The sequence below is a fragment of the Cavia porcellus genome, unplaced genomic scaffold, assembly GCF_034190915.1.
Source record: "Cavia porcellus strain 051 isolate PalLab524CR breed Dunkin Hartley unplaced genomic scaffold, mCavPor4.1 scaffold_7, whole genome shotgun sequence".
NCBI classification, from domain to species: domain Eukaryota; kingdom Metazoa; phylum Chordata; class Mammalia; order Rodentia; family Caviidae; genus Cavia; species Cavia porcellus.
The window spans coordinates 36,374,317-36,401,677 of record NW_026947490.1 but is presented as its reverse complement, the minus strand read 5'-3'; the positions used below and the strand labels follow the sequence as shown (position 1 = coordinate 36,401,677).

At 59.1% G+C, this 27,361-nt stretch overlaps 4 protein-coding genes across 9 annotated transcripts; 2 read left to right on the top strand and 2 right to left on the bottom strand.

Moving 5' to 3' along the window:
- The first annotated feature begins 1,910 nt into the window (after positions 1-1,910).
- On the top strand, positions 1,911-5,122 carry Znf784 (zinc finger protein 784). Of its 3 annotated transcripts, none has more exons than XM_003461670.5 (2): positions 1,911-2,462; positions 3,440-5,122. In XM_003461670.5, the coding sequence occupies exons 1-2, from the start codon at positions 2,319-2,321 to the stop codon at positions 4,319-4,321; spliced, it is 1,026 nt and encodes a 341-aa protein (XP_003461718.2). In that variant the 5' UTR covers positions 1,911-2,318; the 3' UTR covers positions 4,322-5,122. The 3 variants fall into 3 exon arrangements, 2 of the variants coding, with proteins under 2 accessions (XP_003461718.2, XP_063108423.1); XR_010048491.1 differs by lacking the exon at positions 1,911-2,462 and adding an exon at positions 2,477-3,091 and having other exon boundaries at positions 3,440-3,574; XM_063252353.1 differs by lacking the exon at positions 1,911-2,462 and adding an exon at positions 3,100-3,306.
- A 1,820-nt stretch (positions 5,123-6,942) lies between these two features.
- Positions 6,943-15,208, bottom strand: Znf865 (zinc finger protein 865). The gene is made up of 2 exons (XM_003461660.5): positions 14,896-15,208; positions 6,943-10,561 (listed from the first exon to the last, which is right to left on the bottom strand). The coding sequence occupies exons 1-2, from the start codon at positions 15,191-15,193 to the stop codon at positions 7,386-7,388; spliced, it is 3,474 nt and encodes a 1,157-aa protein (XP_003461708.2). The 5' UTR covers positions 15,194-15,208; the 3' UTR covers positions 6,943-7,385.
- Positions 15,209-16,273: 1,065 nt separating this feature from the next.
- Znf524 (zinc finger protein 524) lies at positions 16,274-19,189 on the bottom strand. 3 transcript variants are annotated; one of them, XM_063252358.1, is made up of 2 exons: positions 19,035-19,189; positions 16,274-17,345 (listed from the first exon to the last, which is right to left on the bottom strand). In XM_063252358.1, exon 2 carries the CDS (start codon positions 17,305-17,307, stop codon positions 16,516-16,518), a length of 792 nt encoding a protein of 263 aa, XP_063108428.1. In that variant the 5' UTR covers positions 17,308-17,345; positions 19,035-19,189; the 3' UTR covers positions 16,274-16,515. The 3 variants fall into 3 exon arrangements, with proteins under 3 accessions (XP_063108428.1, XP_013010695.1, XP_003461707.2); XM_013155241.3 differs by lacking the exon at positions 19,035-19,189 and adding an exon at positions 18,791-18,940; XM_003461659.5 differs by lacking the exon at positions 19,035-19,189 and adding an exon at positions 18,653-18,801.
- Positions 19,190-19,250: 61 nt separating this feature from the next.
- Fiz1 (FLT3 interacting zinc finger 1) lies at positions 19,251-24,340 on the top strand. Of its 2 annotated transcripts, XM_003461658.5 has the most exons (3): positions 19,251-19,901; positions 20,965-21,311; positions 22,425-24,340. In XM_003461658.5, exons 2-3 carry the CDS (start codon positions 20,997-20,999, stop codon positions 23,598-23,600), a joined length of 1,491 nt encoding a protein of 496 aa, XP_003461706.1. In that variant the 5' UTR covers positions 19,251-19,901; positions 20,965-20,996; the 3' UTR covers positions 23,601-24,340. The 2 variants fall into 2 exon arrangements, with proteins under 2 accessions (XP_003461706.1, XP_004999849.1); XM_004999792.4 differs by lacking the exon at positions 19,251-19,901 and having other exon boundaries at positions 20,260-21,311.
- The last annotated feature ends 3,021 nt before the right edge of the window (positions 24,341-27,361 follow it).

Here is a 27,361-nt window from a genome sequence, read left to right as displayed (position 1 = left end):
TAAGCGCCTGCCTTGTAAGCAGGCAGTCGTGAGTTCGATCCCCAGTACCGATAAAAAGGAAAACGACAAAAGAAAAAAAAAAAGCTGGGAATGGAGAAAACAAAGAATGAGTTCTGTGGTTTGCGAATCTCACTGAACAAAGAGATTCTCTGTGAGAAACCACTTGACACCCAACAGTTGGGTGAAAATTAAAATGCTTCAAAAAATGTTTTTGAGACAGCAGGAGAGGGCAGGAGGAAAAAAAATGTTTTTGAGACAAGGTCTCACTATGTAGCCCAGGCTGGCCTTGAACTCACAGTGATCTTCCTGCCTCTGCCTCCCAAGTTCTGGGACTACAGGCATGTGCCACCAGGCCTGGTTTACATCTTCATCACTTTTATTCCTTCTTCTCCCCTACTTCCCCAAATCTGTATGTCATCTACATAGTGTCTTCTCCATTTCCTACCATCTCTCTTTCATTCTGTTCTTTTGGGTACAGGGAATCCAACTCACGACCTTGCACTTGCCAGGCAGGCACTGTGTTGCTGAGGTGTATCACTGGCCCCTCATTTTGGTCTTTATTTATTTTTGGGGTTTCTCATCTTACAGCTACCAATATTTAACCATGTCTGATTTATTTCACTCAGCCTTGTGGTTTTCCAGATCCATCCATTTTCTTCTTTATGGCTGAGCAATACTCCATTGTGTGTGAATACCCTGTTTTCTTTGTCCATTCACCTGCTGATGGACATATAGGCTACTTCCAAGCTTTTGTTTATGAACTGTGCTGCTGTAAACATGCTGTGCGTGGATCACTGTCACATGAGGTCTTGAACTCTTTTGGGAAAGTATCCAAAGGAGGAATAGCTGGGTCAAATAGAGTTTCTAGTTTTAGCTCTTTCTGGGTTTTTTTTTTTTCCGGGATCCCCACACACATTTCCACAGTGGTTACCTAAGTTCACACTCCCACTGACAGTGCAGCAGCGACTCCTTGCTCTACAGCCTGGCCAGTTCCGGCCAGAGTAAGGTGGAGCCTCAGTGGTGATAAAGCTCGGAGCAGCACAACCCGTGAACGGGGCATAAATGCCCGCAAGGTAGCAGTCACCATGGCTACCTCGCACCCAGGGGCGAGTGCCCCTGTATCAGTGGATGCTGAGGCCCATGCCCAGTTCTCATTTAAGTGAGACGATGAATTGTAAGACCTACACGGGCACGATAAGGAGATGGAAATAAAATAACGTCAGGCAAAGGAGAGAGCACGGGTTTACATCTGCTGTGTGTATTTTAAAGGTGTGTATGTGTTTCAAAGGCTTAAACTCACTATATCGCCCAGGCTGGCCTTACAGTTGTGGCAATTCTACTGCCCCAGCCTCCTGAGGACTGGATTTAAATGTTTATTTCAAGGCTGTGTAAGCTGGGGCTGGGGACGTGGCTCCACAGCACGGCATGTGGATCCCTGGGTTCAGTCCCTAGAAATGTAGAGGAAACACTACCTAAGCGGTGCAGACTCAGCAAAAGACTCCATTTGTGTGCTGGTCAAGGTAGGTTTTGCTACAGAAATAATCTCAAAGTTCAGTGATTTAAGACTACAAATACTCATTTTATTTTACTTTGTGTTACTGAGGGTTGAACACAAAGCTGAGCTACAGCCCCAGCTCTTTTAGTTTTTAAATTTTTTGAAACAAGGGCTTGCTAAGTGGCCAAGTGGCCCAGGTTGGGCTCAAACTGTGATCATCCTGCCTCAGCCATTCAACGTGCTGGGCTCACAGGTCGCGCGGCTGACCACGCCCCTTGCAAGCGTGCCGGGTCCCCAGCGCCCGCTGCCGGGATCGCGTTCCCGCCGCACCCAGAGGCTCAGCATCACCAGGACCTGAGCTGGCAGGAACGGAAGACTGCGGGAGACCCACGGCGTCTTTGCCGCTCCGCGGGCGTCCGCACTCAGCTCCCAAGAACAACGCAAGCTGGCCGTCTGGGCGGGGCAGCAGCGGCAGCGCGTCTGGGGCGCCCCCTTTCGGGAGCGCGGGGTGTGGCCGGCGGCCCCTGTCCGTGGTGCTGCCCGGCGCTCCGCGGCGCGTGGCTGCGTCCTCGCACTCCCGCCCGTGTGGCCACTCACGGTGTCTTTCCTGACACTGGCATGCAGAAGTGTCACCTCACTGTCCTATCGAGCTGCGCAGAAAGGTGACACAAAACCGCTTCCTGCGCAAATAGACGGTTCTTCCAGAGCCGGCGAGGCCGGCGCGGGGGTCCTGGGAGAGGGGTCTCAGACCACAGGAAAGAACTCTCTTCTTCCGACTGGCCACGCCCCTTGCCTCTGGCAGCACGCCTGCGCAGTGTCTTTTATGCGGCTCAAGCCCCGCCTCCTTCTAGAGCAATCATTGGCCTCGGGGACCGGGTTTGGGCACAAGATGGCCGCCAAGCGCCGAGAGCCCCCGAGTCCGAGATCCCCGACCCCGGAGTTGCGATCCCCGGAGCTGCCGGACCTGGTGCGGGCGAGAAAGGGGCCCAGGGGGGGCACTCGAGGCGGCCGAGGTCGCAGGGCAGTGGGTGGGGCCTGCGGGGGTGGACGAGGGCTCTGGCCCTGGGGACTGGGCTTCTGGGGCTATACTGGGGCGGAGTTTAGGAGGAGCCTATGAGGATGGAGGGGCGGAGCCTATGGAGGCGGGGTTTAGAGGAGGCTGCATCCTGGAAGGGGCGTTCTAGGGTTGATTTGCATAAATGGGTGGAACCTTCAGGGAGGCGAAGCCTCGGGGAAATTCTGGCTCCAGTGAGTTAAGGTGAAAGGTTGAGAGGGTGACCCTGAAAGGACGGGTTGTGACCAGGTCACCAGATTGGGAATGCTTCTGCAAGGGATGTCTCTCCAATGCCCAGAGAGGATGTAGGACAAGAAATGGCTGTTCTGGATGACAAGAATCTCCTCCACATCCCCCAACTCGGGCTTGGAGAGTAACCCGGCCCATCCATTCGACAGTATTCACTGAGCCCCGACTGGACTCTGTAAACAGAGCCGTGGACAGAACAGAGGACCTGTGTACTCTCGTGGCTGGCAGTCCTACGAGGGAAGAGGGCTGATGAGCGAGATTCCCTGTGACACATTACAGAAAGGAAATAAAAAGTGAGCTGGTAGAGTGAGGGTGGGGAGCTAAATTTAGACGACATCAGTCAGCTGGGTGCCAGCTGATCTTTACCGTGTGGTCAGAGAGGCGGGAGCCAGCTCTCGGTGGACACTGCGTGACGGCGGGGCTTGGGAGTTGCATTTCCAGGAGGCCTGGAGGCCGCTCCGGGGAGATGGGTTATGGGGTGCAGGAGGAACAAGAGTTCTCGTTACAGGTTTTTAGGGTGTGAAGGGGAGAAACGAATGGGCTTCTGGCTAGAGTGGAAGAGGGAAGATCTGGGCCTCATAGTAGAGGTCTGGGGAGGGGGGTGCGGTGCCACAGGCTCCTCTGTCTTCTTCCTTCTCCAGGTCCTGGTGCCGGAAGACGGCCGCCCCACCACCCCCCCGAGTGACCTCATCGAGATCCAGGTGGTGAAGGTCGCAGACACCACGCTAGTTCCTGAGCCCCCAGAGCCGGGGGTCTCCTTCCACTGTGCCTTGTGCCCGGCCGCTTTCCGGCTGGTGTCGGAACTGCTGTTCCACGAACACGGCCATCTGGCGGGCGCGGCCGGCGGCGGGCGTGGCGGAGACCCCAGCCGGTGTCACGTGTGCGGCCACAGCTGCGCGGGGCCCGCCAGCCTGCGCGCGCACTACAGCCTGCACACCGGGGAGCGGCCCCACCGCTGCGCGCGCTGCCCGCGTGCCTTCAAAGCCTTGGCGCCCCTGCTGCGGCACCAGCACCGCCATGGCGCGGAGCCCGGGCCATCGCGCGCCCCCCCCACAGGTGCCGGGGAGCGGGGCTCTGGGGCACCCCCGGAGAGGGCCGAGGTGGTGCTGGCCGCGGCGGCGACGGGCGCGGCGATGGGCAAACCCTTTGCCTGCAGGTTTTGCGCCAAGCCTTTCCGCCGCTCTTCCGACATGCGGGACCACGAGCGGGTGCACACGGGCGAGCGGCCCTACCACTGCGGCGTGTGCGGCAAGGGCTTCACGCAGTCCTCGGTGCTCAGCGGCCACGCGCGAATCCACACGGGCGAGCGCCCTTTCCGTTGCGCGCTCTGTGACCGCACCTTCAACAACTCCTCCAACTTCCGCAAGCACCAGCGCACGCACTTCCACGGGCCCGGGCCCGGGCTGGGGACCCCAGCGTTGGTGGCCGGCGGAGCAGGAAGCGCGAGCCCGGCGAGCCACCCGCCAAAAGAGGGGTGCGGGGACGAGGTGGGGGACGAGGTGAAGGCCGAGGTTGACCAGTAGGTTAATACAGCCAACCGAGGGAGTTAACTCGAGATGTCACAAGGGAGGGGTGCTGGAAACGGAGGCGACAGCTAAGAAGGGAGACCAGGAGCAGCCTTCCTACACGGCAGATACAAGGACTCCCAGAAGCCCACGCTTGCCTGGGGGAGCCCCAGAGAAAGAAAAGCAGCCCTGTGCTGCCCAGCTACATTCAAGGACCACGGGAAATTCATTGCCCCCTTCGCATCCCTGTTTAGTTTGTGTGAGAGACACAGCGAGTCACAACAGTTTGGTGGTCACAGAGGGAGAGGACCACGGCCCACACTCCTGGCCCAGTCCATCTGCAGAGCCCTAGACTGTCTGGGGGTCCCCAGGTGAACCAGGATGGAATCTTTTGCCTACCTCACTGATTGCACTGGAACCGGGACTACTACTGCTCACCCCAAGGCAGAAGAGGCCCAGCAGGTGGCCTGTAAAAACTAGGATCCCATCATTCAAAGCCAGAGGGTCCCTAAGTCTCACAGCTGGAAGCACTCGAGGATGCCTGACCTTAGGATCCATGCTTCCCCCACCCCCAAAGTGGTCTCTCTTTAACCCATCCAGGACCATGTTCAGACACCACTAAGCTCGCCCAGCAAGAAACCATTCCCTCCCTTCCCTAAGCAGCCTGTAGTTCCTCCACTTGGAATTGAAGCAGGCAGCTACTGCCAGGCCTCGGCAATCCTGAAGAAGGGAGAGTTCCTGGGTGGAGACAGGAGGAGGACTGGGGAGCTGAAGGTGGGGAGCCCCCTGTCTTCAGTTCCTATTAAAGGACTGACTGAAGGCTTGCTGTCCCTCACTCTTGCATTGGGGTGTTCTCTTCTGGGGAGGTGGGGACCAGCCCCTCTGTGGCCTTGCCAATAGCAGCAACTTGCATCGGGCCCTGCTCAGACCTCCAAAATTGGGGGTGAGGGGTACAAGCCTGTTGTCCCCAGCTACTTGGGGACATCTCCAGTTCCAACCAGCCTGGGCAATTTAGGGAGACCTCATCTCAAAAAAAAAAAAAAAGTGAATAGGCTGCAAAGGTGTTCTGTGTTTCCAACCTAGGAGAGGAGCAGGGACAGGAGAGCTGGCACATGAAGGGACACCTGTGACAGCCAGGCTTCTGGAAGAGGAAGGTCCCTGCTCCGCTCATGGAGCTAATAGGCCACTAGCGTTATTCTGTGCCCCAACATTCACCGGCCATCACTTCCAGATGGCTCAGAATGGCATAAAAGCTATTCCCTCCCACACCAAAACATGTCCATATTCCTGTGTCGGGCTGTGCTTCCTTTGTCTCTTTCTCCCTCATCAACTCCCAAGCCAACAGGGTAACTATGGCAGCTCAGTTCTAGGCCCCTCTTTTTCATGCCCCACACAGCAACCCCAGCATCCTACCCACTGACCCACAGCTCCTTGGGGCTTGGAGAAGGGGTCACGAACATGAGTACAGGAGTGGGTGGCAATGCCCATGAGGCGTCCAGGTTGAGGAGAGGGAAATACAGGCAAGGTGAAATGGCGGGGGATGCTTGGGCTCACTGTTGGGCTCCACAAGGAGTGGCCGGGGTGTGGCCAGTTGGAGAGTCTGCCCCCTCAGAAGTGGACTGTGGTACTTGACCTCTGCGGGGGGTACAGATTGGGTTTCTAGGCTTTCTGTGTTCTCACAAGTCCCATTAGCTCTTATAAGAAGTCTTCTTGGTCTGGAGTGTGCTATGCATGTCTTCTGCCACGGAGCTCCATGCCCTGTCCTCTGAGTCCTTGCTTTATGCAGAGACCGGGAAAAGCCTTTCACTCCCATCCAATCTGGCAGATGCTAGCTTCTGGTCTCCAACTTGCAAGAGTCCCCCAAGCCCTATGACCTGGAGTTCCAGACTCTGCAGAATCCAGGAATAACTCACCCATCAAAAGCTCTCCAGAATAGCTGCGTTGGGCTGGGCACACCAAACCCTCCCTACCTACAAGTTTGCCCACCTGAGCTGGTGAGCTCCTGCTGCTGTGAGTCATTGTCTGGGCATCACCCTGTCCACACTATGCTTTCCAGCTGTCCCGTCTCTCACCTATATATGGGGATGCTTCTTCCATGTCTTTTAGGTTGACTGTGCCTCACTTCTGTGTGATTCTGGAGCATGGGCATGAGGTCTGTGTTGTGGCAGGTCTGCAGGGCTGGAACGGAGCTGACATGCTGGGTTGCAGTCCTCCCATATCACATGATTCTTCCACAAGGAGGCCTACAAAGGGGCACTTGAATCTCTTCAAACCACGGTCCTGGCGGGCTGTGGGCTATGAGCAAGCTGTAGGACAAATGAGTCTGCACGAGCCTGGACAGATACCCGCCAGCCTTCTCTGGTTGCTGAGGGTGAAGACCAGGTCCAGCCTGGGACCCAGTGCTGACAGCCTGCCAGAGGAGAGGGACCCAGGCTTTGGAATTCCACCATCTTATTCCTATTTGCCCAATTTGGGGACCTAAGTGTGGAATCTGGTAATCCCTAAGCAACTACCAGCTGAATGAAGGGCAGGAGGCAGAGGGGCGGGGCATCAGCTCTTCCAGGAAACAAAAGGCCCCAACCAGTTTGGCTAACACTTAAGCCCCATTCTCCCTGTGATGCAAGGACAGACGTCAGGGCTCTGTTGTTAAGATTTATTGTTCTCTGCTCTGTACAAGAGGCGTTTGCCACCCCGACCCCCCACCCCACAATCTAAAAGCACCCCCTTCCGTGATCCCAGCTCTGCATATCCCACAGCCCAGCCAGACTCCAAAGGGAGGGGTGTGCAGTTCAGCTGCATCTCCATCGAAGCACTCACTCCCTGGGATGCAGGACCACTGGGGGTGCCTGGAGAGGGTGACAGGAGATTTGGACCGAGAGTCAGAGTCTGGTTGGGGGTGCCGAGAGGTCAAGGAGGGGGTGATTCAATCTGGAGTCTGCAAGGCCCAGACCCTGAGGGAGACCAGGCAGTCTGAAGTTCTGAAGGACAGGACAGAGAGTTGGGGGAACCAGTTTGACCAACAGCCCTACAGAAGGGAGTCCAGAGAGTCCAGAGAGGACACAAGGTTGGAGTAGCCAGAGCCTCAGGCATCCTTCCCGGCCAGGGCCCCGGTTCCGGCCCCCGGGGCTCCGAGGCCCTCAGCCTTGTGCACCAGACGATGTTTCTTCAGGCCATAGGTGTTGGCGAAGCCCTCACCGCAGGAGGAGCAGCGGAAGGGCCGGCCACCCTGGTGGGCTGCCAGGTGCTTGCGGAAGTAGCCGGGGTCTTTGAAGGCCTTGAGGCAGGCCGGACAGCGCAGCTCGGGCCTTGGCGGTTCATGGGCGCGCTGATGGCGCAGCACAGAGCTCAGGTAGAAGAAGCCCTTCCCGCAGTGCTCGCAGCGGTAGGCGCGCTCCCCCAGGTGCAGCCGCTGGTGCTCCAGCAGGTTGGAACGGTAGCGGAAGGTCTTGCCACAGGCACCACAGCGCTGGGGTCGTGCCACAGCGTGCAGCCGCCGGTGCTCTGCCAGGCTGGACGACTGTGCGAAGCGCTTTGCACACACCCCACACTTGAAGGCGCGCTCACCGGTGTGCACCACGCGGTGCTGCCGCAGGTACCAGGAACGCAGGAAGCCTCGGCCACACACGCCGCACCGGTAGGGCCGCTGCTCTGTGTGGCAGCGCTGGTGGCGCATGAGCAAGGCTGCCTCCCAAAAGCGCTTCCCGCACACCGGGCAGCGAAAGCCGCGCTTCTGCCGGTGGCTGCGGCGGTGCAGGAGCAGGTCATAGGCGCCCGCGAAGCTCTGGCCACAGAGGCCGCAGCCCAGGGTCCGCCGCACCAGGTGCACGTACTTGTGGGTCACCAGCCCCAGGAAGTGCTTAAAGCTCTGGCCACACGTGGCGCAGCTAAAGCGTTCTGCGCCCGCACCCGCGCCCCCGCCAGCCGCAGTGGACGCGGCGCCTGCGTCCTCACCCCCGGACACCCCAGCCAGGGCCGCCACAGCTGCGCCCACCTCTCCAGCCAATCCGTTGTCCAGCACAAGGGCCGCATCAGTGCCACCTGAGCCCTCTGAGGACTGCTGGCCCGTGGGTGCAAGCAGGCGCTCGGGGGCAGCCTGATGCACCAGCTTATGCCACATGAGGTTCTCGATGAAACCAAATGTCTTGCCACAGGCGTCGCAGCCATAGGGTTTCTCCGACATGTGTGCCTCCTTGTGGCTCATGACGTGGAAGAGGTCGGGAAAATGCTCCCCGCAGTCCGAACAGGCATAGCTGAGCGTGTCAGTGGGGCCCGCACCCCCAGCCCCGGAGGCCCCGGCCCCACAGCCTCCCGCGGCACCCTGGGCAGCTGGCAGCCCCGCGGCCCCAGCCAGGGCGCAGGGCAGCTGGAGCCGGTGCACCTGGCGGTGGCGCGTGAGGCTTTGCGGATAGCCAAAGACCTTGCCGCAGAGCTCGCACTTGTAAGGCCGCTCGCGCGTGTGCACCACGTGGTGTTTGCTCAGATGGAAAGACTCGCGGAAGCGCTTCCCGCACACCGGGCACTGGTGTGGCTTCTCGCCCGTGTGGATGCGCTCATGGCGCTTCAGCGTCTCTCGGCGGCCGAAGCCCCGCCCACAGATCCCGCAGCAGAAGGTCTTCGCTGCTGCGGCCCCAGAGCCGCCCGTGCCGCCGGCCCCTGGCCCACCCAGCAGCAGCGGGTGCGCACCCAACAGCGGCACGGGCACTGCCCCGTACACCACAGCTGCTGCCGCCGCCGCCGCCTTCTCACTGTCGCCGGCAGGCGGCTCGGCAGGCAGCAGGTAGGGGCCAGCAGGGAAGGTGGGCGTGGGTGGCGCCACTGCTGGGGCCGCCGGGTCCTTGGGCACTTCGGAGGCAGGCGGCGGCGCGTGCGCGGCCTTGTGGCGCAGCAGGCTCTGCGGGGCAGAGTAGGACTTCCCGCACAGCTCGCAGGCGTAGGCCGGGCGTGCCCCACCCGCCGCCGCGCCCGCGTGCGCCGCCTGGTGCTTGAGCAGGTAGGCGGCATCGCGGAAGGCTTTGCCACACACACCGCACGGCAGGCGCAGCAGGTCGGCCGAGTGTGTCTTCACGTGCCGCTTGAGGCTCTCGCGCCGGTTGAAGCTCTTACTGCACACAGAGCAAGAGAAGGGCTTCTCGCCGGTGTGGATGATCTGGTGCTGGTGCAGGTGGCTGGGCTTCTTGAACACCTTCCAGCACAGCGGGCAAGCGAACGGGCCGTCTCCACTCGCGGTAGCCACAGGGGGCGCTGCGACACCTGCAGGAGCGGGGGTGGCGCTGCCGTCAGCTGGGGGTGCGGGAGCGGCAGGGGGCCCCACTGGGGCAGGGGTGACGCCCGCAGTGGTGGAGGCAGGCGCAGCGGACCCCTGGGCGAGGCCCAGCGCAGGTGCAAGAGGGGCACCAGAGGCTGGTGGTGGAGGAGCCCCTGTGGCCGGCGCGTCCTTATGGCAGCGGCGATGGCGGATGAGGCTGGACACGTGGTTGTAGGTGCGGCCACACACGCCGCACTCATAGGGCCGCTCACCCGAGTGCACTAGCATGTGCTGCACCAGGTGCGAGGACTGCTTGAAAGACTTCTGGCACACGCCGCACGGGAAGCGCCGCTCCATCAGGTATTTGAGCCGCCGGAAGTAGCCCTTGTCATCCTTGGCTGGGTCGCAGGCGGCCCCTGCAGCGGCAGGGCCCGGTGGGGTCTGTGGGGGCACGGGAAGTGGCCCCGGGGTCCCCGCAGGCCCACCCAGACCCGGCGCCACAGCTGGGCCCGCCGCAGGCCCACTGCGCTTCAGGTTCCCGAACAGGTGCTGGTGGCCCGAAAGGTCCACAATGCCCCACTGGGGCGCAGGGAAGGCGGCATCGAAGAGCGGGGGCGGGGGCGCCCCAAAGGCGGGTGGCAGGGGTGGGTCAGGCTTCTTGGATTGAGTGGAGGAGGTGGAGGATGAGGAAGAGGAGGACGAGGAAGAAGAGGAAGAGGAGGCTGAGGATGGAGCCTCGGCCTTGGGCTTGAAGCTGGCGGGCGGCGGGTAGTCAAACTGCGGCGGCGGGGGCTGCGGCGGCGGCTGCAGCGGGGGTCCTGGGGCGCAGGGCAGCGCAGCCACGGCCTTGGCGTGCTCCCCGTACAGCTCCATAGGCTCAAAGCGCTGGTGGTTCAGGAACTCCAGGAAGTCGAAGGGGTAGCTCTGGAAATGCACACCGTCCTCGCCACCCAGGCCGCTGCTCCCGCCGCCCCCCGCGGGGTTCCCCTCCATCTCAACGGCAGTGGAGGACCCTATGGAGAGAGGTGCTGCTGAGGCCTGGTGGGGTGTCCTCCCCTTCCAGGTTACACTATGCACTACCTGGAGACCCGCTCGGTGTCCTGCCCACTTGCAGGGCCACCGGCTCTTTGCTCCTCTGGCGGTGCTGGAGGCTGCACTGGGCTTGCATCTGCCAGGCAAGTGCTCTACCACCGGACTCCATCCATGTCCCCGCTTTCACTTGGAACAGCCTTTCCCTAATTTCCCTAGCTGGCCTGAACCTTGCAGTCTCCAGCCGCGGCCTCTGGGGCAGCTGTGCATCACAGGTGTGCATGCCACCCCTCCACTCTGCCCCCCAGCTTGGAACGGCAGGCTATACTAGAACAATCTGCCGGTCTGGCCAGGAGACCCCTGCCTCTCCCAATGCCAATGGTGTTTCCCCTCACAGAGGAAGGTGGAGGTGCAGTGGGTGGCAGAAGCCTCATCTGGAGGTGCTCCCCAAGTTATGACAGCTTCCCAGTAGGGCCTGGTGGAAGGGATGTTGGATATGGCTTTAACAGACAAAGCTTCTCTCTTCTCTGCTCAATGTTCTCCCCAGACCTCAATGAGGCTCTTTCCTGAGCATCTTCTGGTCCCCACCTTGTCACTTTCCTGCCCAGCACCCAGCTGTCCATCGCAGTTAGATCACCCCCACCTTTTTTGCTCTGTGGTACTGGAGACTAGACCTTGGCCTTTACACTAAGCTATATCACTCCCTGTTTTTTTTTTTTTTTTTTTTTTTTTTTTAGAGACAGAGTCTTACCTAACTTGGGCTTGAGCTTCCAGCCTCCCAGAGCACCCAGGGATTCCAGGTGTGTGGCACCATGTGCAGCTGCCACTAACTCACCCATCCCTGTCCCTGTGCTGCGTCTCCTTCGGCTGTCACTAAGAAGACAGGGCCTTGGCCAGTCTGGTTTCGTTCCTGGGATAGAACTCATGACCCCAAGCTGGCCAGGCAGGTGCTATGCCACTGAGCCACACCCCAGCTCCTGGCTGTCTTGCTGTAACCCCAGCCCTGTCCAGTGCCTGCATATAGATGTGCAGGAGGTGAATGCCACCTTGCTGAGCCACAAGAAGGTCCATAGAAAAGTTGAAAGGAAAGTGAAAAACGGTCTTGATGGACAAGAGCATGACGTGGGCTATGAACCGCACCCACCCCAGGTGGGGACCCACAGCTGTAGCACCTGCTGATCTGTACTGTCAGAGTGTGTGACTGATGACATCCAGGGAACCCCATGCAGGGACACTGAGCCGGGAAGGGCTGACAAGCCGTCTCTCCCAAGGGCAGGAATTCTGGGTTCAGTGGTGGCATGAGAAGGGCACTGAGGGAAACAGCAGCAGATGCAGGAGAGGGTGCTCATGGGAATTTCCACAGGAAACAGAACATGCTCTTTTTCCCAGGGCTTGAGCCTTAAGATGCTGGTTCTAAGGGCAGCCACACAACCAGGAGAGGTGCCCTCACCTGGGGCAATTGGCTCCCCCAAAAAACAGTGAAACTGGGGGCTGGGGATTTAGCTCAGCGGCATAAGTGTCTGCCTTACAAGCAGGCAGTCATGAGTTCGATCCCCGGTACCGAAAAAAACGAAAAAGACAAAAAAGAAAGAAAACAGTGAAACTGCTCAGAGAGTCCACCTGTTATTGGACATCTGCTCCCTACCGTCGCCTCATGCCCAGAGTCCTATGCTGCTCCTGGCCCTTTTTAAGGGGGGGAAACAGGAACAGAGGGGAGCTCACTCCCCAAGGCCACAGAGCCATGAGGAGAAGCCTGGAGCTACCTCAAGCCACAGTTGGAGCCTCTTGGTCACAGTAATGGTCATGGAAAGTAATGTGGGGCACCCAACGCCTGCTTCCTCAGACCAGTACCTAATCTTCCCCCTAACAACCCTAGGGAACAGGCATCAGTTCTGGCTCTGAAGCCCAGAGGAAGGAGGGGACCTCAGGTTCTCAGAGGGACGACTCCGTCTCCAACCCACAAGGCAGGTGGCAGGTCCCAGAGCCTGTGCTCTCTCCCCAAAACATGGACTTCACTTTCTGGACTTCACTGTACAAAATAAAGCACATCTGCCATCTGTCCCACATATGGAGTGATGACTCCCCCACCTCCCTACCACCAAATCCCAAGCCCCTAGGTGGGACCCAGCACCAGGACAGGCCACTGACACTTGCTGAACTCTTCCAAACGCTGTGGGTGCCCGAGGTGGCTTGTCACATTCAGGCTTCATAATAACTCAGAAGTGTGACCAAATGGTCCTATTTATAGACAGGACTAAGACCAAGCCATGGCCCACTCGGCCCACTCCCCTGAGGTGACTGTCTCACTCCAAGTCGAACCCACAGTGTTTCCAGTGACCTGAGCTCCTGCAATGTGCTCCCCCGCCCTGCGTCCTGTCCCAGAGACCCTGTGCCTGCTCCAGACACTCCCACACACCCCCATTGCCCTTCCTGTCTCTGCTCAGTTGTCCTCTCAATGCGGCTCTCAGCAACCGGTCACCTGTCCCCCAGGCCCACACACCTCCTTCTCTTCCATTCCTCTCCTTACCACTCAGCGCACTGTAACAAGCCATGCACCCCAATTTCTGTCGTGTCTTTGCTTTTCTCCTCCAGGGGTGAGATTTTTATGTTCAGTTCACTGCTCAGACCCCATGACCCATGATGTGGCTTGATGGGTGTTTGTGAGATAATTAGTGAGTGAGGCTGGGCACAGAGGGACTGGTGTTCCGGAAGATACGAGCCTCAGTAGAATCTGGGGCTCCATCATGGCACCGCTGGGGGGCACAGCTGTTCAGAAGGTGGCAAACTGACACTCAAGGCTAACTTTTTCTTCTGTGGTTTATTGGAGGAGCAAGAGAGAGGACTTTGTCGGCCAAGGCCTCCCTGACACCCCGACCCCACTGTCCCCTCATCCCGCTTAGAGATTCGATTTTACATAGCCCTCTCATTGGCCCACCCTGCGTCACGCAGGGCTCCGCCTACTGTGCTCCAGGCACTCTCCTGTGGAACTCGAGTTTATGAATGAAGGTGCTCGCTTGAGCAGCACATACACTGAAACTGCAGCAGTGAACAGAGAATCATGAATGAGGGCGAAGGGGAACTGACATTGGCACAATGGCCAGACAGGCTGCCGCTGCCAAGGCCCTGAGAGACCACACCTTTCCTCCCCTCATTCTCTCCCTGAATACGGCTCCAACTTCAGCAGCCTCTGCTGCTCCTTTGCTCATCATGGTCCCTGCCACCTTGGCACTTGTCCCCATCTGCTCCCCAGATCCCTGCGTGGCTAAGTGAGCTCTCTGAAGCAGCTCACTGGCCTCTTTTACACAGAACCCGCCGCACTGCGTTATTCTGTTCGTTTACTCTGCCGCCTCAACTACGCTGAGACCCTCAAGACGCAAGACTGCATCTCTCTCAGCTTCACAGCTGTCCGCGCTGCATTGAACAGTGAACACTCATTTGGTGAATGACAAATGTCTACAAAAAGGGTGAGTGGCACACTTGGGAAGCGTAGGGGTTTCTTCTAGGAACTCCAGGGCCAGGTCAGGACTAGGAAAAGCGAAGTCTGGGGGTGGAAGCAACAGCAGCAGCAGCAGCAGCAGCAACAGGCGCTATTCCGGGGCAGCAGTACTGAAGACAGAGTGGGCCGGGGGCATTTCCTAGAGTCTGGCACCCAGCAGGCCACTCCGGGACAGGATGTGGGTATTAAGAGAAGGAACACTAGAGGGCGCTGCTCCATTGAGGGGTGGCGTGAAAGGGGGTGTCTGAGGATCACCAAGGAGGTTGCAGAGCCGGGAAGGTACACCTGGCACGCACCAGAATGGAAAGCATTTTTCACCAACTGAGGGGCCACTGGGGGCAGCTCGTGCAAGGACAGGTAGTTGGGGACAGTTCGGGCACCAAGCACTAATGCACCTCTCACCGGGAGCCATCCTTCAGCGGAGGGCTTACAGCCCCTGTAATGGGCTCGAGCAGCAGCTGCCCTAGGACAGGCAGCGATGCTGCTGTCATGTGTGTGGGGAGGGGGGGCTGTCCTGCACCAAGCCATGAGGGGAGCTATGTGGAAGATAGTGGAAGATAGCCTAGAGAAAACGTTAGCGCGGGCCCTTGCAATTGGGGGGCGTCACGAACGAGAGCGCTTTGCAGGCGTCCACCCCGGTGGTGATCACCGGGGCAAAGGCTGAATAGTCGTACGGGGCAGCAGTGTTTGGTGTCCCCGGGTAGGCCCGGTGGAGAGGCACTGGCGCTCGGGGGTGGGGGTGGGGAGCGTCCTGGGGACCGCTGCAGGCCGGGGCGGGACCCCCGCCCCCGTTGCCCTCGCGTCGCGCTCTCCGTCACTCACCGGCGCCGGGGTCTCCGCCGGGAGGAGGCCGAGGAGGCGGAGGACGCGCCGCCGCTCCGGGGAGACCCGAGACCCCGACCGGAAGTGCCGCCCCCACCCCCTCCCCAGCAGCCCCGCGCCGCTCGCCCGGAAGCGGAAGTTGCTCCCGTTCCTGAGGCGCTGGCGTGGAGGATGCAGAGGAGGCGGCCGTGGCGGGGAGGGAGAGCGGAGAGATAGAAGTGCGCCTGCGCAATGCGTCGGGCACGCGGGCGGGGAAAGCCTCAGCTGCTTCCGGTAGGCAAGCGGTGCAAGAGCGCATGCGCTTTGTGCGCCCGCTGCTTCTTAGGGCACTGCCCCGGCGCTCCGGACATCCGGTGTAGGCACACCCTGGGCTCGGATCCCACGCTCTGGCCCCGCCCCTCCGGTTTGGGCCACGCCCATTTCATAGCTTAATCTTTGTAGGCTCCGCCCCCTGGTAAAATTGTGTCCTTTGCTCCACCTCTGCAGAGTCTCCCGTTCTGTTTTCTCACCAAGCCACCAGTCTCTGTAATTCAACCCTTCCTTCCAGGGGGTGCCTCTTCTCAAGCCCCGCCTCTTTCAACATCACCTCGGCTCCTGTAGCATTTAAGCGCCGCCTCTCCTAAATTGCTTGCCTTGAGGCTAGTTCTGCCTGGTGCCTCCAAAGCGTTCCCTTATTTAATTGCTTCGCCGAATGTGGTCCAACAGCAATCTCAACCCCCTCTTTCAACTCAGCCCCACCTCAAGCAGCTAAACCCCGTCCTTCAGAGAGCCTCCCACTGAGCTCTGGTTTCCTCGGGCACCTCCTTCCCTCCCTCTTTTTCCCTGGGAGCACAGTAGCAATCCCTCCCATTCTTGCACAGTGCCACCACCTTCTGATAGTCACATCCTAGCCCTCCAGCTCCCTGCCTTTCCTACCTTTCTCCTCAGCCCTAGCTCAACCCCACCGATCCCCTCTAAAGGCCTTTCTGCTGGCCAGTGCTGCAGATCAGAGTCCTGTCCAATGCTTACCCCTTCCCAAGCCCTATCCTGATCTCACAGAACCACCTAAAAAGCTTCCACCATTTTGGCTCAGCCTTTGTCTGCTCAAGCCTCTAAACCCTACTGCTCACCTTCAGGTTGCTTCTACTGTTTTGGTGCTAGGGATGGAACACACTACCACTGAGCTACATCCCAGCCCTGAGACTCCATTTTTTCCACGCCATCAGTGGGTTCTCCCCACAAAGAATGAGACAACAGTACAGTCCGTGAATTATCTGGGGACCGGGCTGGGTGCACCTTTGCAGTGCAGGGTCAGTGCTTTACACTTAGGCTGGCTATTTATTGGAAGTACTTTGAGGTATGGAGCTGGGCTGATGAACTGCACCATTGGGAACAAATATACAGGGCCAGTAGGCAGGCTTTATTTCCACGGCCTGTGTCTCCACAGATCTGGGAGTCCACAGGCCAGTGGCAAGATGCAATAGCACATGCTGGTCCCTGCCCTCCACCCCCTCCCAAAGCGGGTGAACCACCAGGAACAAGGGTATGCCACCTTCTGGGCCCAAGCCCAGCCCCATCCCCATCCCCAGTTGAGCTCTGGGCTGCAGGCCTGAACTGAGGATCTGTGGTGGGGGGAGCAGGTCAGGCAGGCTTGTTCCCCTCGGGGTTCTCCTCATGGACTCCTTCAGTGGCCGGGATCCCCTCATCATCCCATGGTGGCTGTGGCCTCGGATCCGGGTGACACACAGGAAGCCCCAGGGCCTCAGGGTGCTTGCGCTTGGAGTGGCGTCGAAGTGTGTTGGCCTCCGTGAAGCGCAGGCAGCACACAGGGCACTGGTAGGGGCGCTCACCTGAGTGCACACGATGGTGGTGTGCCAGCTCTCCAGCCTCGCGGAAGCGGCGTGGGCAGAGTGCACACAGGAAGGGCCTCAGCCCCATGTGGATGTTGCAGTGCCGCCGCAAGTGGCTGGACCGCTTGAAGGTCTTGCCACAATCCTTGCACTCGTGTGGCTTCAACTCTGAGTGCGAGATGCTGTGGCGCTCCAGGTCGGAGAGGTAGGGGAAGGCCCTCAGGCACACTGGGCAGAAGTGGGGAGCCCTCCGGGGGCCAGAGACCCGGGGCCCAGTGGCCACCAAGCCCTCGGAGACTGTGTAGGGCACACCCTGGTCATCGATCAGCAGGAGGTCGCTGCTGCCACCACCACGACTATCACTGTCCACCGCTGTTGCTGGCAGCCCCTGTGCCAGCGGGAGCTCGGGCCCAGACTTGGGGGGACGGCCCCGCTTTCGAGGGAGTGAGGACTTGAGCTTTCGGTGAGCTCCCCCAGGAGGTCGGCCTCTGCGGCTCCCGGGCACAGGAGGAAGTAAGGCCAGAGGTTTTTCTTCCTCCCCAGGCAAAGGCGAAGGCAACGGGTCTGGGCTGGGGGTGTCCATGGAGCAGTGCGGGGCTTGGGTCTGGGCACTGGATCTGGCTAAGAGGAGAGAGGGGCAGTGTCATCGCAGGCAGGGTCAGGACGCCTGTGTCCCTAGCATCTGACCCACCCTTCTCTCCAAGTCTCTAAACTTGGGCATAAGTTATACCTAGACACACATCACATCCCTGCTGGTGGGCAACACAGCAAGCAGATTGGTACCAGCTAGGAAAGGGGACCACGGGTGTCCCTGGGTCTCCCTAGCTCTGCCTCTGCCCAAATTTAATAGTTCAAGGTCAATAGGAGCAGAAACAAGGAAAAACAAGAGGTAAAGGGAGTGTGCAGGCCTCCAAACCACTCATCAGACTCTGGGTAGGGCCACAACAGCCCTGGAAATGTTCTTGTACCCTTGCTGGTTGCAGAAGAGGGGAAGTCTCAGGATAGAAGACAGAGATGGGCCCTAGTTCACACTGGAGGAAACATGTACGTGGGACAGAGAGGCCAGTCTCCAAGTTGGGCATCCCAGTCTGTCACTTGTTCTCTGTGTGGCCTTGAGCCAAGTGTTGCCTTCTGTGAGCTCAGTTAAACCTTTGCAACACGGTACCTGGTTCTCCCCAGTTGCCCAGATGTGTCCTAGGACTCATCCACATAGACTGTGCGTGCACAGACAGACCTGCACTATTAGGAGCCTCCCAGGGAGCCAAGGCTCATGCCAGCTAAATGAGGGTACACCTGTCCCATCTTAAAAATGGGGACATGGAAGCACAGGAAAGTCAAGGTGGTTGCTGGAGTTCCTTCTAGCAGTGAGGGGCAGGGCCAAGACTTTATGCAGCCTTGCTGATCCCTAGGGGAAAGGGGAAGAAAGGGGCATCACCATACAGGGACATAACAAGGGCGCTCGGGCCTGGGTTCAGTCCAGCTCTGCGACAATGAGCAAGGGACGCTGCCCCTCCAAGGCAGTTGGCCTCTGTGAAACGGAGCCTGCAGCACAGTAAGCACTTCGAGAAACTCTTGCACTAGTAGTTCTGCAGCTAGCTCGAGACCAGCAATGGCAAAGCCCTGGGCCCACGTGCCCAAACTGCAACCCAAATCCCACTGATTTATTGCACAGCGCCAACGCCGCCATTAAACCTGAATTCTTGGCTGCTGGGGTACCTGATGTGTGTGCGCATGGCAGGTTAGTCACCCCTGCACTATACCCTGGGAGCTAGGAACCCAGTGTATCCGGAGGGGGAGCACAGGGGCAGCCACAGGAGGTAGTGCAAGCCGACACTCGCTTTTAGATTGTGCTTTGGGCCTTCGAGAATACGCGGTGCTCTGACGCAGGGCCCCAAGTATTCGAGGGAAACACTGCATCCCAGGCCCACCTTTGCCCCCTTCACAAGCGAGAGCAGAGACGAACACCTTTTCCACAGCCATACGCCCGCTACAGGAGGTACCCAAACTACCGCCAGGTCACTGAAGGGCCAGGCACCCAGCGGCCCGAGTTTTCGAGGGTCCCCCACCTCCATGAGGGCGCGTTCCCGGCAGCCCCGAGCGGCGGCGCCCACGCGCGGGGCGGGCCCTGCGGGGACGGCGGCCAATGAGCAGCACAGGGCCCGCGGGCGGCGAAGGCGCCAGGAGGGGGTCTGCGCGCGCGAGCCCGGCCGGCTCCGCGGGGCGCGCGCGGGCTCGGGCGCAGGTGCTGGGGCGCGCACGGCCCGGGCCGCCCCTCCCCCGCCCCCCGCCCGGCCCCCGCCCCTCGGGTACCTCATTTGCATGCCGCCTGGGCTCGTGAATGTGCGCGCGCACGGGGGGCGTAGGGCTGGCGCGCGGGGAGGGGAGGGGGAGAGGGGGCCCTGCCCCTCGGCGGCGGCGGGCGGGGGCGGGGGCGGGAGAGCCCGGCCCCGCCCCTGGGAACGTAAACTGGAGGCCCCGCCCCCCGCCGCCGCCTGCGGGGAACAAAGGGGACGTGGTGGGTCTTAGGGGCCCGTTGCGTTGGTGCACGACCAGATGCCTGAGCACAAGTCGCCCTCGTTTGCTGCTCGGGCGAAATCACCCATTACCATATCCCCAACCACATCAAAATGCCTTTTCTCTCACAAAGAGCCCAACTGGGCGGCGAAATCAAGCACAAATACAGAGTAGATGACAAACGGGAAATGGCTGCTCGGTGCCATTAACTGACATGGCGCCCGACAGCTTCGAAGTGCCCCGAGCGCTAATTGTATAAGATGGTGCCTGATCTTGCCCATGAATTGCAATTCGTGTACTTCGATTAATCTTTCTTCCTGATGCACCTGGACGTCCTACCCAGGAAGACTGCGAAGCTAAAGAAAGAGAATCAGCTGGCGAGCGTTGCACGGCCAGCGAGAAGCAGCGCGCTGAGCTCTGTGCCCTTAGCCTGCATGGCGCCAGGATGCCCTTAAGCGCCGCCCCTTGCCCTGACCCAAGATGGCGTCAGCCTGGCTTCTGTCACCTTCAGGACTGGGAAAGCGAAGGGAAAGAGGGAAAAGGGAGGGGTAAAGGACGAGGGTGTGTGTGTGGGGAGAAGTGAGCCGAAGCGGAAGTCGAGGGGCCCCCGAGTGGAAGTGACGCTGCCCCGGCTGCCCAAAATGTCGGCGCCCAGAGGGAGGTGTAAGTAATTAAAGAGGAAAGCCGACTGACTTCCCCCGCCTCTCAAGGCTGCGCCAGGTCTCCAGACCTTCTATTCCGCATGGGCGAGGAGGCTGTACCCGGCCCCAGCCCTCCTGACCGGCCCCTACTCTGAGGACACCGGGATACACCTTTTATGGATGGGGGAGGGGCACAAAAGGCTGGCTTGGGGCCTGGGTCCCCGCGCGGACTGGGCTTTGGGGTGGGGTGAGGGGGGGGTGCACTGCATGTAGCCTGGTGCATGGGGGGGGCGGGGCCTGGCTTGGCGGTGCGTTGTGGGTTGGACTGGTGGTGGAGTAATTCAGAAAGTGGGAGGAGTTTGTGGGTGGGTGGGGCTTTGTGGGTAGGCGTGATTTAAACTGAGGTGGGTGGGGCCTAAGTCGCAAAGTGGAGGGAGCTACCTTGAGGCTTACTGGGGAGACCGGCACAGAAGAGGTGAAGTTTAGAAGCGGTTTGTGGGCTTTACTGGGGGCAGCTGTGGGGCAAATGGAGAGTTGTAGTGAAATCATTGTATGAAAGGGCATAAAGCCACCGGAGTGGAGTGCAGGGGCTTGTGCAAAGGCCAGGTTTGCCTGAAGGAAATCGAGTGGTACATGGAGGTGGAACTCGACAAAATCTCACCACCTGCAAAGCATGTGGAAGGAGGAGGTGGCCAGGAAGAACGTGAAGGCTGGTAATGGTGCAGAGTACCAGGAGTCTACTCCGAGGCTGGAAGCCATCGCTGCACCCGACCTCCCTGGTGGCAGGACTGCAAGAGCGACCCCAGTGTGCTTAGTCCTAAACCCTTGTCCTCCGTTCACTAAGTGGGCATCTTCAAAGACCAGTAGGAAGCGATCTGGAGGGGAGGGCACTCTGCGGGAGTACAGGGTGCTCCAGCAGCTGAGGAAAGGGCCAAGGCCGGAGTGGGTGGGGTTGGGGGGAAAGTGCAAAGCATCTCCAAATCAATCTGCAATACAGAGAGGAGTTTAACGCCCCGGGGGGCCTGGGCCGGCTTAGCAACAGCAGGACCGCCACCCACCCACCCTCATGTTTCCTCCCCATCCAGAAAGAGCCCACCCCATCACTGCAGCGCACACCATGGACGACGCCACATTGCCCGTGTCCCCAGCCCCTGTGCCCACCCCCATGCCAGCAACCCCCACTGCTACTGCCCCCCGGGTGCCCTTTCACTGCAGTGAATGCGGCAAGAGCTTCCGCTACCGCTCGGACCTGCGGCGCCACTTCGCCCGCCACACGGCCCTCAAGCCCCACGCGTGTCCGCGCTGCGGCAAGGGCTTCAAGCACAGCTTCAACCTGGCCAACCACCTGCGCTCCCACACGGGCGAGCGACCCTACCGCTGCTCTGCCTGCCCCAAGGGCTTCCGAGACTCCACAGGCCTGCTGCACCACCAGGTGAGTCCTACACCTTCCAGGGTTCCCTGGCAGCACGCATGCGCAGTTAGCTCGTGCCCTCCCCTTACAGTGGGCTGCGGCCACAGCACCTGCAGCTCCTATTTATACTTCCCAGCCTTGCCTGTTGAAAAAAGGTTTATCTCATATGCAGCAGCATCGAGGCTTCAAAGACACTGCATCTCTTTGGAGATGAGAGGAGCCAGGTACAGGATACACAGACAGGAATTGAGGCCAGAATCTTTCGCCTACACCATAAAGAGAGGGAGTCCCCATGGGAGGGTGTCGAGGCTGAAGAACAGCAAGTGCAAAGGCTGGGGATGGGAGGAGTTGGAGGGGTTCAGGGAACACAGGAGACTGAGTGGTTGTGGGAGGAGCTGAAGCGGGGGGGGGGGCATCATACTGCTGTGTACATGGGCACCTCCTGTCTGTGCCCTTCTGGCCACCCACTGCTTCGCACTCCTGCGGGTCGGTGGCAGGGCACTCCTTGACACTTGCGATGGTCAACGACTGTGGCTCCATCCTGCCTGCCGCGGGGTTATACACTGAACTGTGAAAGCTCTCTGGGGAAAAGGCTGAGGATAGAATAGACCCAGGCCCAACCGCACTTCCAGAATGAGGGGACAGTCACCGACCAGACTTGGACTTCGGTGGAAGGGCTGAGGGGTAGGGTAAGGGGGGTCAGGAATGCTGTCCCCAAAGGAGATGTTACTGGGCCTAGTGAACAGGACAGGTGCTTCCAGGGAACAGGAGATTGAGGGAGAAGAATTGCAAGGTTGAGCCCAGCCTCAGCGACTTAGTAACAGCAAGTCCCTGCGTAAAGTAGGCCATAGCCAGAGATGCAGATAGTAACATTAGGATGGGGGATGTAGCTCAGTGAGAGTGCTTAGGTTTTGTTTTTTTTTTTAATCCCTGTACCAGGGATTGAGTACGCCCTAGATTCAATCCCAGTACTGGGGGAGAGGGAAGGCCTTTTGGGCACAAGGTGGATACCAGCCAGCCCAAACTGCTCACAGGAAGAGCCCGGAGCCCGGGAAGTGGCGTGGAGTGGAGGGGAGAGGGCGGTGTCGGCCGTGCACACATGCTCCAGCCTCTACCCCCCTCCCCCCCGCCCAGGTTGTGCACACCGGTGAGAAACCTTACTGCTGCCTCGTGTGCGAGCTGCGCTTCTCCTCGCGCTCCAGCCTGGGCCGCCACCTCAAGCGGCAGCACCGTGGCTCACTCCCGCCACCGCTGCCCCCGGGCCCTGGGCTCCCGGCCCTGGGCTCGCCCTGCTCGGCCTGCTGCAGCTCAGGGCCGTGCGCGGCGTGCTCGGCAGCCGCAGCGGGCACCGAGGGCCTGGAGGGTGCTGGCTCAGGCAGCTGGAACCTGGCGGAGGCCGCTGGCGCCGCCTCTTCCCTGCCACCCTTCGCATGCGGTGCGTGTGCACGGCGCTTTGACCACGGCCGAGAGCTGGCAGCTCATTGGGCGGCGCACACCGACGTGAAGCCCTTCAAGTGCCCGCGCTGCGAGCGCGACTTCAACGCGCCCGCGCTGCTAGAGCGCCACAAGCTCACACACGACCTGCAAGGCTCAGTGGCGCCGCCTGCACAGGCCTGGGCCCCGGGGCCGGGGATGGCAGTGGTGGAGAACGTGGCCGAGGCGGGTGGCACTCCCCAAGCCTGGGAAGGCGTGCTGCTCTTGCGCCCTGCGGAGGGCGGCGTGCCTGACCTAGGGGCGCTGCTTCCTGTGGGTGGCGGGGAGGCCCCTGCGGCCGCCGAGCCCGCGGAGGACACGCTGTACCAGTGCGACTGCGGAACCTTCTTCGCCTCAGCCGCGGCGCTGGCCGGCCACCTGGAGGCGCACTCCGGCCCGGCCACCTTCGGCTGCGGCCACTGTGGGGCGCTGTACGCGGCGCTGGCCGCCTTGGAGGAGCACCGGCGTACCAGCCATGGCCAGGGCGAGGGCCAGGGCGGCGTGGAGGAGGCGGGCGGGGCGGGGCGCGAGGGAGAGCGGGTGCCCGGGCAGCGCGCCCCGGCGCCCTCCCGCAGCAAGAAGATCTTCGGCTGCTCCGAGTGCGAGAAGCTGTTCCGCTCACCGCGTGACCTGGAGCGGCACGTGCTGGTGCACACTGGAGAGAAGCCCTTCCCCTGCCTGGAGTGTGGCAAGTTCTTTCGCCACGAGTGCTACCTCAAGCGCCACCGGCTGCTGCACGGCGCCGAGCGGCCCTTCCCGTGCCATGTGTGCGGCAAGGGCTTCATCACGCTCAGCAACCTTTCCCGGCACCTGAAGCTGCACCGGGGCATGGACTGAGCCACCCTGCGCAGGAACACACAGAGCCCTGGGCCAGGAGACCGGGAACCTTGCTCTTGCTAGGGACAGGCACAGGCCTGTGACACATGAAGACCGAGGAAGAAGAGTACCTCTCCTCCAGTGCCTAGACAGGCACTCTCAGGGGCTTCCTGGTGACCTGAGTCTAGGGACTACAAGGACCAGGTCTCCTCCAAATGTACCCACCGGTCCCTGGTGGCCCCAGAAGATGGATATAGCCGTAATCTGCCTTCCCCCACTTCATTCCCCTGTCAAAAGAGGACCAGGGTAGACACCCCACCTTCAGTGACCCTCCCCTCCACGGAATGGATCAACCCTAAGCATCATCCCATCCCTGAACACTAGAGTAGACTGGTCCAGCGCCCTGGCCCATAGAATGGACTGAAGCAGGCCATACCCCGCCCAGCTGCTGCTGGCCGCCTCCTTAGAGCCTGTAGGAGAGATGCCCCCTTATCCCATAGAGTTCCGCTCGGCCAAATAGTTCCTATCCTGTGACCTCATTGGGTGGAGGTGGCGGGCCCGGGGTTTTCCTCCCTCTCTACTGTAGCACCTGTTGGCCTTTTTCTGTCTCCATCAGTGTGTCTGTCTTTGCGACCCTCCCAACCCCAAGGGAAAAGGGGAAGTTGGCTGGGGTCCCCCACTCCCCACCGTAGACCTCCATCTCATCCCTCCTCCCCTGCTCATTATCTCCAGGACACCAATAAACTTCGTCCTGTGAGTCACTGCCGTCTCCTCTTTGACCTTGAGTTGGGGGGAGGCATCTCTCATAGTCTTAGAATAGGTCTCTAAGTTAGAGATGGGTCATGGTTCCCTTCAGAGATTTTTTTTTTTTTTTTTTTTTGGTCTTTTTTTGAGGCAGGATCTCACCATGCATTTCAGGCAGGCCTGGAATTTGCAATGATCCTCCTGCCTCAGCCTCCTTAGTGCTGAGATTATAGGTATATGCCACCACACCCAGCTCCAAAGATTTTTGGGTTTTTGTTTGTTTGTTGGTGCTGGAGATTGAACCTAAGTCATGGCACATCCTAAGCAGATGCTCTACCCCTGAGATACTTATCAAACCCTTTTTTTAAATTTCGAACCAGGATCTGGCTAAATTGCCCAGGCTGGTGTCTGTCATCCAGTGTGTGAGCTTCCTGCCTCAGCCTCCTGAATAGCTGGAATGCCATCATATCCAGATCTAAAGGTTTGGTTTGGTTTGGTTTTTGAGACAGGGTCTCGCTATGCAGTTCAGGCTGACCTTCACTCACTTTGTAGCCTGGACTGGTCTCAAACTTGCTACAATCCTCTGCCTCAGCCTCTTGAGTGCTTGTAACTCAGGGTTTTGAGACTCTTAGGCAGTGCTTTGAATCCCTTAGATTAGAATGGTTTAGGTTTCACCTGAATGGTACAGTTCTGATGCTTAAGTACAAGACCCATCTCCCATAGATGGACATGGCCCCTAGAAAACAGACTGACCTAGAACCTTCAGTTCTGCAGGACACTTCCCTAGGGAACCAAACTGTCTCCTCAGAGACATGAAGAGGAAGACCTCACCCTTTTCAAGATTTTTGCATCTGAAGTTGTTCTAAAAAGGGTAAGGAAGAACTGGCCAGGTCTACCTGAGGCCCTGCTTGGCACCCGTGGAACCAGGACACCCTCAGAGAACAGTGGGTTTACAGTGAAAGGCACTGGCATGAACCCCTCTAAACCTCCCCCTTTGAAAATGCTTATCCCATTGGCCACTTTCTGAAGCAGTTCTAGTTTTCTTTGGTGAGATGGGATCAAAAATACGGTGAATGCTGCTGCCCTTCCAGAGAAAAGGCAGACGGTAAGAGAGGAGAGGGGTCCTCATCCACCTTACCCCCAGGGTCCGGGGCGAGACTCAGGCTCTTCCCCAAAGTCAAGATGACCGTGGAAGGGAAACATTTTCAGTTACTCAGGACCCAGAGCAGCCACAACTAAAGACCGAAGGAGGACAGCAGAGCTGTTCCAGAAAGTGATAGGGAAGGGGGGGAGTGTGTGTGTATTTATGGAGATTCACGCCACGTTTTTTATCACATCTCATAGACAATGACCCCAATGATTCTGGAATTTATATTCTAGAGGAATCAAAGCACCCTGAAAAGGACAGTTTCAGCCAGACACGATTTTTCAGAAGGCAGGGAAAGGTGGTGCACGTTGGGAAGGTGATTGGGCCCTGCCACCTTAGGTGGGGGGTGGTCAGGTGGTCTCTTTGGAAGCAGCGCTGATCTGAGCCCCAAAGAGCTGCTCCTCAGCTTTGTCAATTTAAGATGCCAAGTAAACCAGATCTTGCTCTGAGGTCAGAGACAGAGAAAGCCCAGCCCCGCTGCAGGGTCACTGCCAGGGCAGACCGTGGAGCAATGCAGACTCCTGGTAGATGAGGGGGAGGCTCCATCCCACACCATGGGTGCATGTGCACACACACAGCCAGTGGTAATGGAGGTGTGTTAGGATATGCCTTGGGCTGCTTTGTGCTTGAGAGTAGGTCTTGCTGTGCATTTGAGACAGGAACCCATTCCGTAACCTAGGCTGGCCTTGAACTCATGGTGATCCTTCTGCCTCGGCCTTCGGAGTGCTGGGATGACAGGTGTGCACTCCGCTGTGAGGATGCGGACCAGTGCAAGTACATGAGCGTGAGGCGACTGTCTGCAGGTGCCAGAGTGGAATCATGGAGAAGCCACGCACGCATGGGAAGCCCAGGCATGAGAAGGCCAGGCCCTTTGAGGGCAAGTGGAACTGAAATGGTGCATTGCGTAGGGTGCACTGTGGGCAGGAAAAGGCCTGCAGAGAAACAGCAACAAACTTCTTGGAAGCACAAAGAGTGGGCTGGACAGTTCCCTCGCAGACATCAGTAAAGCTGACTGCAGGAGAGCAGGGGGCATCGTGTGTGTGTGTGTGTGTGTGTGTGTGTGTGTGTGTGTGTGTGTGCTGGGGATCAAACTCATGACCTCATATTTGCCAAGAAGGCACTTATGCCACTGAGCTAAACTCCCGGCGTCATATTTCTTAACCTGGAGGTCATTTTACAGTGACTTTTCAATTTGTATTGTGCACTTCATGAGTCTCACCTTTCTTTTTCTTTCTTTCTTTTTTTGTACTGGGGATCAAACTTATGACCTTGCACTTGCCAGGCAAGCGCTTGTGCCGCTGAGCTAAATCCCCAGTACAGTCTCACATTTCTCAAGAAAAAAAAATTAAAGAGGGAGCTGAGTGTGGTGGTGCAGACCTGGAAATCCAGCACTCTAAGAAACTGAGGCAGGAGGATTAGACGCTCAAACCCAGCCTGGGCAATTTAGCAAGACCCTGTTTCAAAATCAAAAGGGCCAAGAACCTAGCTCAGTGCAAAAGTACTGAGTTCAAACCCAGTACCAATAATAATAAGAAAGGAGACAATCAGAGGCAAAGACAGGTAAGAGTGTATTCCGCAAGGAAGGCACCCAGACAGTCACAATTTCCAGTTTGAACAGGCTCCACCCTTTGGGAACAAAGCCAGCCGCAGGGGCACCCGGGACCTTAGAGACACCCTCTCTACTCCGCCAAGGACCGCCCAGACTAACTCTAAGCTCTTTTCGCCTTTGGTGCCTTCCGATAAATAGGCCCGCCCCTCAGTTACAGGCCCCGCCTCTAGACCAGAGACCCACCCACCCTGGAGCCTATAGGAGCCGCTCAGCCCCAAGTGGGTGCCTGGAAAGGTGCCAGGGTTGCCATAGCAACGGCAGGACTGGGCCTGACGCTTCCGC